Genomic DNA, 10282 nt, shown 5'->3' with positions numbered 1-10282 from the left:
GCCACATCTTGCTTTTTTAAGAAGCTCTGACTACCTAGGAGCCCAGCACAACAAACTGTGCTACAAGCAGCTTTGTGTTGTTGTCAGTGCCCAGTACTGTCCCACTTATACCATAGAATATTCAGACAATCAGTTTGACCAGGCATGAGCCCAGATGTATTGCTATAACTCTAGAACAAAGCCTAGAGGATCAGTTGAGACCTATGAAGGTGGTTTGTACCTGTTGAGTATTAAGAAAAAGATGCCTAACCGGGCGGTGGTGGCGCACGCCTTTAATCCCAGCACTTGGGAGGCAGAGGCAGGTGGATCTCTGTGAGTTCGAGACCAGCCTAGTCTACAAGAGCTAGTTCCAGGACAGACTCCAAAGCCATAGAGAAACCCTGTCTCGAAAAACCAAAAAAAAAGAAAAGAAAAAGATGCCTGGGCCTGTGAGGTGGCTCAGCCATTGAGATGCTGCTAAGTCTGCAGAGCTGAGTTTGATCCCCAGAACCCACATGGTGGAAGGAGAGAACTGAACTGACGAGTCAGAGAACTTTGACCTCCACATGCACACACACTAAATAATTTTAAAAATACATAAAGAGAAAAAGGATGCTTTGAATATCTTCCTAACTATGTTGATAAACTTTGTTATACATATCCTCTCACTACTCTAAATCAAACTGAAGACTTTGCATATGCCTAAACTTACAGTACGGATCCAATCTAGACGTTTTTTCTAGGCATGTAGAAAGTGGGTTGTCTCATTTATTTTAATACCTGGTTCTAGAGCCATGTCTGTTTTGGGATGTTTTCTCATTCAGTTCAGTTATAAAACTGGGGTTTCCTGACATAGCCCTGGCCAGGACCCTCAGCTTAGGGGCTCTATTCCTTGCCTATAACCTCTCTATATAGGAAGTAATCGTTGGTTACTCTGATTGACATGCTTGCAGTGGCTCTTTTTTGCATACTTAAATTATGAACCAATCATGAACTGTTTTGAAATTAATCTGATATGTGTGTTTCTGGAGAAAGAGGGTCTAGGTTAACCTAACAACAGCACTGTCGCAGGGCAGCGGTGGCGCACGCCTTTAATCCCAGCACTCGGGAGGCAGAGGCAGGCGGATCTCTGTGAGTTCGAGACCAGCCTGGTCTACAAGAGCTAGTTCCAGGACAGGCTCCAAAACCACAGAGAAACCCTGTCTCTGAAAAAAAAAACAAAACAAAAACAAAAGCAACAGCACTGTCATAGTCTCCACTGTTGGCAGAATGTCTATCTGTAGATAACAGGTTGCTAAATTTCTCTTTCCTGTTTAAAGTTGGGCATCCTTCTCAGAGCCCCTAAGTGTGCAGAATGCAGGACAGTCATTTACAAGGTACCCCGTCACAGATGTGGGCCTGAGCAGTGAGCCAGTGTCTTGTAATGTGTGTGCCTGTCAGTTTTGTTTTGCTCTAGTACTTTCTGGGTTCCTAGTGTGCCCCAACTTTGCTTCCCAGAGGGAGGTGAGGAGGAAACAAGCTCTTCCCCTGTACTGGATGGACAGGTGTCAGAAGTAAACTGACACCTCTAGCACCCCACATCACATGCAGGCTTGGGATAAGTCAGACTCAGTTCAGAGCAGTTTCAGCGCTCAGGATGGCAGTACTGTTAGAGATCTGTCCCCACCCTCTCCAGGATGGCAGTACTTGACAGTACTCCTTAATGTTATTATAGCCATGTGTGTTGCTTTCCAGGCTGGGACATGTAAATTTTTAACACTCTTGCATGTTGGCCTTGTTGGCTTCTATAGCAGTAGTGTAGAAAGCCAATACAGACAGGAAGTCCTTTTCTTTTCTCAGAAGCTGTGCTAGACCGAGAACAGAGAAGTCTCTGATCCCGTCTTCTGTCAGTTGCCATAGCTCTGTCTAGGTGCATAGGATTGACAAGTAGAAAGTACATGTGGGTACATGTGAATGTATCTGTATATATACATACATTTGCAGTGTATTTGCTGTTGTATATTTACTGGTGAAGTGTTGAACTTCAAGGAACATTTCTTCTCAGTTATATCCAAAAGAATTGTATTACAAGTGGCATGAAGAGTTTGAAGAAAGCCAATAAATACATTAAACAGAGCATCTAGGAGGGACCCTTGCCTTGCTCTGAAATTCTAGTCTAGATAAATCTATAGCCCATCTTATGTTGTTTGCTCAGCAGATGACCCATGGGTCCTTTATACACCTGGGAAGTATCAAGCATCTGTTTTGCCTCATAAGCAATGAGGCTCCAAGTCAGAGGACCTGGTTTTCTTTTGCTAATGTGACTGTGAAGGCTGCCTGTCCCATTTTACTTTGTTCCCCAGAGCTTTAGAACTTTTTCCTTTTCTTCTGCTCTAATCAACTTCCTGTGACTACTTCAGCTGCTCTCCAGACCTTACCCAGTACAGTCCTGCCACACCACCTCTTTTGGGTACACTGTGAATGCCTGCCTCATAGCCAGCTGCTCACTGTCCCCATACACCCACGAACTCATGTCATCCCATCTCTAGGAGCCTGATTGGGGAGGGTATTGTCTTGCTTGAGAGGAAAGTGAGTCTTAGGTTGGTTAGGTTTTCCTTGTTTTTGTTTTGTTTTCACACCTGAGCAAAATATTACTTCCAAAGCCAAACATGATGTTTACTTTTAAATTACATACAATTTGGATTATCCATGCCATAATTCCCTGCTATAAGAGTTAGTGTGATCAAGATGAATGACAGATGTATTTGTGCAGTGGAGGGTGAGGTCTGTGGGCTCTGCTGAGGTAAAGAACCAAAGAGAAATCAATCAATTGTTCCTTTGCAGCCAGTCGCCTCAAAAACCGTCTGTGCTGTTACATGGGTCCCACTTCTGGTTCTGTCCTTGACCACATGTGGTACTCATAGGGTGACCCTGTGGTCCTGTATTCATTGTCTGGATGAGAGGGAGGAGGTGAGGCTGCACTTGGTGTCTTTGTGTAGCGAGGGCATGTTTCCTGATGTCGTCAGTAGACTTTCAGCACTTGGATTGGGCCCCAGTATAAGATTCCCCCATTTTCCAATTGGGAAGACTCACCTGAGCCTGATGGAATAGAATTGCCTCTTCTGTAGACCTTGCAGTATTCCAGGCTTTTCTGAACAATTTCTAATGAGGTTAAAACTTCTTGCCCCATTTCTCAGGTAGGTTGTATAGAAGAAGTAAGTGTTCCTTATCTCAGACTGTCCCCAGCCTCCAAGACTTAGACCAGCATTTCATTTGTAGGGTCGTGATTATGTCCATCAGTCTTTCTTCCTTTGATGCTGTTTTTGCTATGGTGGATGGGAGTGGGGATATGGTGGAGACCAGGGGAGGGTGGGAAGTTGTGGGTGGTGTGTTATAGTTTAGGGTGCTGTTGGCTGTGTTTGGAGATGATGGTACTTCTGATAATTTCAGACTTACGTGTCTCTCAACTCTTCACACTAAGGTTACCCAGTTATCTGTTATCTGTCCAGAGACTATTTATTTATAATAGTCACTTTTTAGTAAGATCACTTAAGTATTTCTTTATGATGTGTAATGGAGCAATTTGTGTATCACATTTCAAAATTCCCCCTTTTGGGGTAAAATGTGTCTGAAATTATTTGATTTTTCTTTTTTTTAAAGAAAAACACACCAACTTTTAAAGCCACATGGCTGTGTGAATTAAAGTGGTTTCTGGAACACAAATGGGCAAATAATGTATAGAATGTCATTAGAATCATGATGTCACTGTCACTGGTCCTGGGATTGCCAGGCCTTTTCTGATTATCAGATGCAACAAATGACGTCCAATTTTATTGACCAGTTTGGCTTCAACGATGAGAAGTTTGCAGATCAAGACGACATTGGCAAGTGAGTATATTCTCCTGTTTCCTTGGTGACACAAGCTTTTTGTGAAGTGCTGCCAATCTCCTGACTTATTGGATTTTATAAATCCCTGAGTTGGGAGGTCCACCCTGTTTATTTGCAGCATACAATTTTGTACCTGGGTAATTAGTTCAACAGCTAAGGGACACACTCCAAGGAACCCTGCAGAGTCAGGGGCAAGTGATCTTTGTTTTTGAGATGAGTCTTACTGCTTTGCCCCTTACTGGTGTTGAAGCTGTGAGCTCAAGCATCTTCCTGCCTCAGCTTTCTAAGCATCTGGTACCATAGGTGCCTCCCCTTGCCCTCCACTTACCCTTTTTATAAAGACCCCAGCCACTGTTCTGCTCTTTTTAGCATATGCAATGACATTACTGCAAGTAATTCAGTAATTCCGTCCCATGTTTGCTATCTGCTCACAGGTATCACTCATTGTATAGTTTATTGTTGAGTACTGCATTCCAGCAGATGACCAGGGCAGTAGATCAACCCTGCTTACATATGCTTTCTGCTCTGGGAGAGTCCCTGTAAGGATGTTTGGGTTATTTTCCAAGAGCAAAGCACTCTAACCATTGTTTTGTGTTCAGGGTCAAAGGCAGAGAGGGAATTAGAAACTGTGGCAAAGCAGTGGATGGAAATGTACAGGAAATTGGCAGAACTGAGAGCCAGCATCTAGCATGGGAAGAACACATCCCAACATGAGGATCATGGGTTATTGAGAACAGGGGTGAAGGAAAAATTTAAGCCACTGTGATTAGATCTCAGGCAGTGACTCTCACTGAGTCCACTGTGACACGTAATAGTAGTTTGCAATAATTGTTGGACTTTAACCATTATAGGCTTTTTTTTTTTTTGAGTTTGCAGTCTGGGAAGCTAAAGTCTTTTGACAGCACACTTCTGGCACTGTGGAGCAGAGGCTCTACTGCAAACAGCAGGCATTGAGGCATCCAGCTGCCCTCCACATTGACTGATTTCTGTCCAGAATGAACAAGAACAAACACGGCATAAGGCATTTATACATTTGCCATGTTAGCAATCTATTGCAGAGTCGTGGTAGCATGCTCTCTCTCTCTTCTCTCTCTCTCTCTCTCTCTCTCTCTCTCTCTCTCTCTCTCTCTCTCTCTCTCTCTATCCTCACCCCATCCCTGCTCGACATCTTGGATTTTCCCATCTGGACTCTTCTAAGTGTTACTGGTTGAGAATTGGCATTCTCTTTCAGAATACGGTGCTTGGGCTGGTGACTGGTTAGAACTGAGCTTTGAAGATTGATGACATTGTCCCACCGCTGACAGTCATGTAGCTCATTATGACTGCATTTACCCCTCACTGTCATGGAGGCACGATGACAGGATTGCCCTATGTTTCATGTATGACAGTGTTTTTGTGCTTTTTAGTGTTTGGGCATGGTTATTAGGAATTTTTTTTTCTTGGTTTTCTTGGTATGATCCCTGGAACCATAATTGGCACAGAAGATAGAAATACATTGTAGAAAGGCTGTCAGGGAGCTCACAGCCTCATCTCAACAGGCTCCCATCCCAGCTGTCCTCTGTATCCATTCATTAGTACCAGGGAGGGCACAGTTGAATACAACAAGGTAGGTGGGCTTATTACTGATGGGGACTACAATGATAATTTAAGTACTTCAAATTCTGAGAGTTTCAGAGCATTGTTTATAGCCACCTATGGGTGATTAGCAATTCTTATACTTTCTTTACAGTGTTTCTTTTGATCGAGTGTCAGACATCAACTTTACTCTCAATACAAATGAAAGTGTAAGTATGAAAGTTTCCTGTTGTAAGGGATGTGCTGCACTGACTGTTTGCCCTGTGCTAAGGCCCCTTTGTACTCTGGGATCCTACATCCCAGGTGTGTTAAAGTGTCACCTGGTCATGGTGTCTGCCTGAACCTGCAAGCAGTAATTTATAACCTGTGACTAAGCTAATGGGACCCTGGTTACTTGTGATTGCACCATAGACATTTGACCTTGGTTTCCTGTCTCTTTTGTAAGAAAAGAACTTAGATTGGATCAATATCAGTCTCTGCCAGGTTTCTCTATAGATAGGACATTTGTGGCATTTTAATGGTGCTGTCTTGATTTTTAGGTTGAGTATCATGAGAAAGTACTTTTATCTGCTGTGAAACAACCCCTCAGGTTGCAGCAGCTCCTCATGGCTTCCTGGGCTGGTAGCAGCAGGCGGGAGGGATCCAGGCCTTTTCCTTGTTGGTCATATTGAAGACTTACCTCTGGAGCAAAAAGGAAGCTCAGAATGAAATGGGTTAGCTCGTGAGATATAAGAAAACTCAAGAGGAGAGTGTATCCAGACCTTTTACATGCAGTTTAAAATCCAGTCTTTGGGAATTTTTATATTATTTACATAGAAGCTAGCATTTTATTTTTATGCTTTATTTGGTTATATGTGGTGGCACCTTTTTGCAAAAAGCAAATGGAAAAAAAAAACAGTTTTCACTGGTGATTTGGGAGAGAAAACAGTTCTGGCTTTAGTAGTTCTAATTTTAGTTGTATTTTCTCTTTTGCTTACCTTTTTTTTCTGTAGGGAAATATTGCCCTGTTTGAAGCATGTTGTAAAGAACGGATACAGCAGTTTGACGATGGTGGCTCTGATGAGGAAGATATCTGGGAAGAGAAACACATTGCGTTTACTCCAGAATCCCAGAGGAGGTCCAGGTGAGCCATAGCGTCTCACAGCAAGAGATTTGCACATGGCGCCACCAATGTAAGCTGAACCCAAGGCCAGTGCTTTGTTTCGTCCAGAGAAATGCTCATTTGGACAGACCACTGGAGAAGATGACCCAGTGGTGGTTAAGAGCACAGACGACATCAGTTCGATTCCCAGGACCCATATGACAGCTCATAGCCACCTATAACTCCAGTTCCAAGGGATCCATTGCCCTCTCTGGCCTCTTTTGGCCCAGAAATACATGCAAACAAAATACACATATACATTAAGTAAATAGACAAGCAAAAAATAACAAGAGGATGGGCCAGCCCGCCTCTGTCTTTCCAAGAACATGGCAGGTAAAGCTATCCTAAAAATCTCTTTACGTAGGAAGCATGCACTGTGACTCTGTGCCCCCCTCCTTTTAACTCTGGTCTCCTTTGCAGGTAGCTAGTGAAGAACTTTTATTTAATCTATGTCTTTAGGTTGTGCACGTGTGTGCTTACACATGTATTCCTTAGCACATGCATGGGTACAAGTCGGAGGCATCTTTCAGGATCCAGTTTTTTCCTTTGAGTGTTTGGGTCCTGGGATCAGATTCCGTTTATCAGGCTTGACACACAGCACTTTTACCCACTGAACCATCTCTGTCCAACAAGTAATGTTTAGCCAATCAGCCACCTTCTCTGAGTTCAGTGAGAAAATTCTTTTTAAAAAATAAAGTGAACTGCTGAGACCCCTACGTCAGCCTCTGTTCTCTACACACAAGAATGCATGCATACACACATGTGCTTGCTCTCTGCCTTCTTCCTTCCCTCCTCCAAAAAGTCAAGGAGGTCAGTTCATTAAGAGGACATAACAGTCTTAAACTGCTTTTTTACCAAATGACACAGTTTCAAATTAAACAGACAAAAATGGATAGAACTGCAAATGCAAAGCATGGTGAACAAATTGATTGCAGGCAGATCATTCAGCACCCCTCTTAGACAAAATTCATGCCTGCTAAGTAGACTGCTTGAACCGCACCATCTTCCAGCATGTACTACTTGCACCTTTATAAAATAGATATTCTGCAAGGAAAAGAACACAACAAAAGACCACATCCAGACCATAAAAGCAAGTCTGAGAAAATTCTGAAAGCTTCTGATAGAAGAGTTAAATTGTCTGTAGGAACTGGATATGGAGGCACATGCCTGTTACCTTAACACTTGGGAACTAGTGCAAAATTGTAGTGAGCTCAAGGCCAGCCCTCGGATACATAATGAAACTGGAAGGTGGGTGAGGAGCCTTCATGGTTTTTCAAATTGAAGGAAAATAAAATGCCAGTATAGCAGAATGCGGGAAACAATTGGCTATATTAAATTAAAAGTATCTCACATCAGTGGCCTTGGTTTATACACTAAGAAAATAGAAAATGAGCAAATTAAAGCCAAGTAATCTAGTATAAAGATTAAAGTAGAATCTGAACTACAACAAAAGCAACAGAGGAATCTAGAAATTTCTCTTTGAGAAGTTCATTGTTCATAAGTTCCCAATGCGCAAGAAAAGGTATAAACTATGGCAGGAATGAGTGTTGATGTCAGTAGAGGTTAGACAGACAATCAAAAGACTGAAATAAGAGATAATGAACAGCTTATGTGCCAATGACAACCTAAATGATCTTTGAATGATACAAAGAACCATAATTAAGGAAAAGGTTGGGGAGCATATAGTATGAACGGTGCTGTATTTGTTAGGCTTAAGTTTCTATCCTAAAACTTCTTGTCAGGCAGGCCTGTTAGCACTCCGGTATAAGACCAAGGCTTGGGGAGTCAGAAAGTTTTCTTGGGTATAGGAAAGTTCAAATTCATTTAGCAAAGTCTCTCTGCTCATGATCAGTATAATTATATCTTCTCTACTGGAACTGTTGAAGTTACTAAATGATGCTATTCATAATACTGTAAAAGGTAAGATACACAGTTCTAAAGGCTGGCACACTGGACTCAAAAACCTATGAGTGTTGATGAGCTGGAGATAACCATTAGTCAGCTCTAGTTCCCCACGTGCTTCCATGAGATCCACACAGCATTCTACAGAATCCTGAGAGGTGGTTTTTCATAACTGTTTACAAGTTGGTTCTTAAATCCATACAGAAGAACTTCCCAGAAGATTTTGATTCCGTTATGTTGGATTCATATTAATTGTCCCAGCAAAGCAAAGGTTTCACTTTAGTGGTTCTGGTCTTTTCTTATTCAAAGCCAGTTCTTGAGCCCCAGTTGACCAAAACCACTGATTTACTGATTTTTAATACAAAATATCGAATGCCCCAGATATAGTCTTTGCTTACTTCTCAGGCTTCATAGGCCAGGCCTCCATCATTCTGCATTGCTCTCAACATTCTTTCAGACTCACACACAATAGCCCATTAAACCCTAGCACTCAACAACTTTTCCAGCTCAATGTTCTAAAATCCTTCTGTAATTCTCTTCAAAATATGGTGAGGTATGTCACAGCAGTATTCCATTCTCTGGTACAATTTCTGTTTAGTTGGGTTTCTGTTGCTGTGATAAAATACCATGACCAAAAGCAACTTCTTGCCTCAGCTTCACATATGCTGGGAAAGAATACATGCACTGCCACAACTGGTGGGGAATACGTTGCCTGTAAGATGTCACATCAGGAACTCGGACATCTTTTTTTCCCAATTAAAAAAATTTTTTTTACAGCATCCTAAGATAGTATATAGAAGATGATGAGAAGATAAGATCCCAGCACTCAGGAGGCAGAAGCAGGTGGACCTCTTAAGTTCGAGGCCAGCCAGGGCTACAAAGAGGAACCCTTTTAATGTTTTCTTGGACATGGCTGGTCGCTGATTAAATAGCTTAAATATTGCAGTGTTGTTTTGTAGCTCCGGCAGTACAGACAGCGAAGAAAGTACAGACTCGGAAGAAGAAGACGGGGCCAAACAAGACCTGTTTGAGTCCAGCAGTGCAAACACAGAGGACAAGATGGAGGTGGACCTGAACGAGCGTGAGTCACCCTGACCTTTTGAGTTAGTTCTAGTGCTTGAAATTGCCTGGTTTTATATCTGTGAGTTTGAGGCCCTACTGCTCTACAGAGTGAGTTATTTCCAGGACAGCTAAAACTATAGAGAATTCCTATCTCAAAAACCAAAACAAAACAAAAAATAGGGGATGTGTGGAGAGAAATGGCCTGTCTTTGAAAATTGGCAAAAGAATGGCCTGTGGCATTTGAGATGGCCTCTGAAGCACAGATGAGGTTTAATTACAGGCTTGTATTTCTAGAGTCTTTCCTAGGGCTAGGGCAGGACAAGTTATATATACTTGGGGATGATTGAACATCATCTTCACAAGTCTAGCTAGAGAACATGTCCGTCTCCTCCTCCCCCCCCCCAGTTCCAGGGCTTGATACTGTAGCAGCAGTGGAAAAGCCACAGACTGGGGCTGGAGAGGTGGCTCAGTGATTGTGAGCACATGCTGCCATTGTCAAGGACCTGAGTTCAGTTCGCAGTGCTGACTTCAGGTCATTCACAACTGCCTCAAACTCCACGGGATCTGATGCTTGCTTCTGCCTGCCATGGGCACCTATACACAAAGACACCCTGCACACACATAATTAAAAATGTGTCTGTGTGTGTGTTTAAAAATAACAGAGACAGGGGCTGGAGAGATGGCTCAGTGGTTAAGAGCATTGCCTGCTCTTCCAAAGGTCCTGAGTTCAATTCCCAGCAACCACATGGTGGCTCA

General features: G+C 42.7%; 1 protein-coding gene across 9 annotated transcripts in view; it reads left to right on the top strand.

Moving 5' to 3' along the window:
• The window catches only part of Ppp6r3 (protein phosphatase 6 regulatory subunit 3), a 136310-nt gene that overhangs the window by 108863 nt on the left and 17165 nt on the right, over positions 1–10282 (top strand). For 5 of the 9 annotated variants that reach the window (XM_005351621.2, XM_026781672.1, XM_005351620.2 and 2 more), the window contains 4 exons: positions 3749–3846; positions 5576–5630; positions 6414–6544; positions 9424–9545. In XM_005351621.2, the coding sequence (XP_005351678.1) occupies positions 3749–3846; positions 5576–5630; positions 6414–6544; positions 9424–9545 (406 nt within the window). The remainder of the gene's footprint in view (positions 1–3748; positions 3847–5575; positions 5631–6413; positions 6545–9423; positions 9546–10282) is intronic. The other 4 variants (XM_013347871.2, XM_026781673.1, XM_026781671.1 and 1 more) reach the window with 1 other exon arrangement.

Source organism: Microtus ochrogaster, chromosome 8 (genome assembly GCF_000317375.1).
Source record: "Microtus ochrogaster isolate Prairie Vole_2 chromosome 8, MicOch1.0, whole genome shotgun sequence".
NCBI classification, from domain to species: domain Eukaryota; kingdom Metazoa; phylum Chordata; class Mammalia; order Rodentia; family Cricetidae; genus Microtus; species Microtus ochrogaster.
Note: the sequence above shows the minus strand (reverse complement) of the source record. Positions and strands in the feature narration are given on the sequence as shown.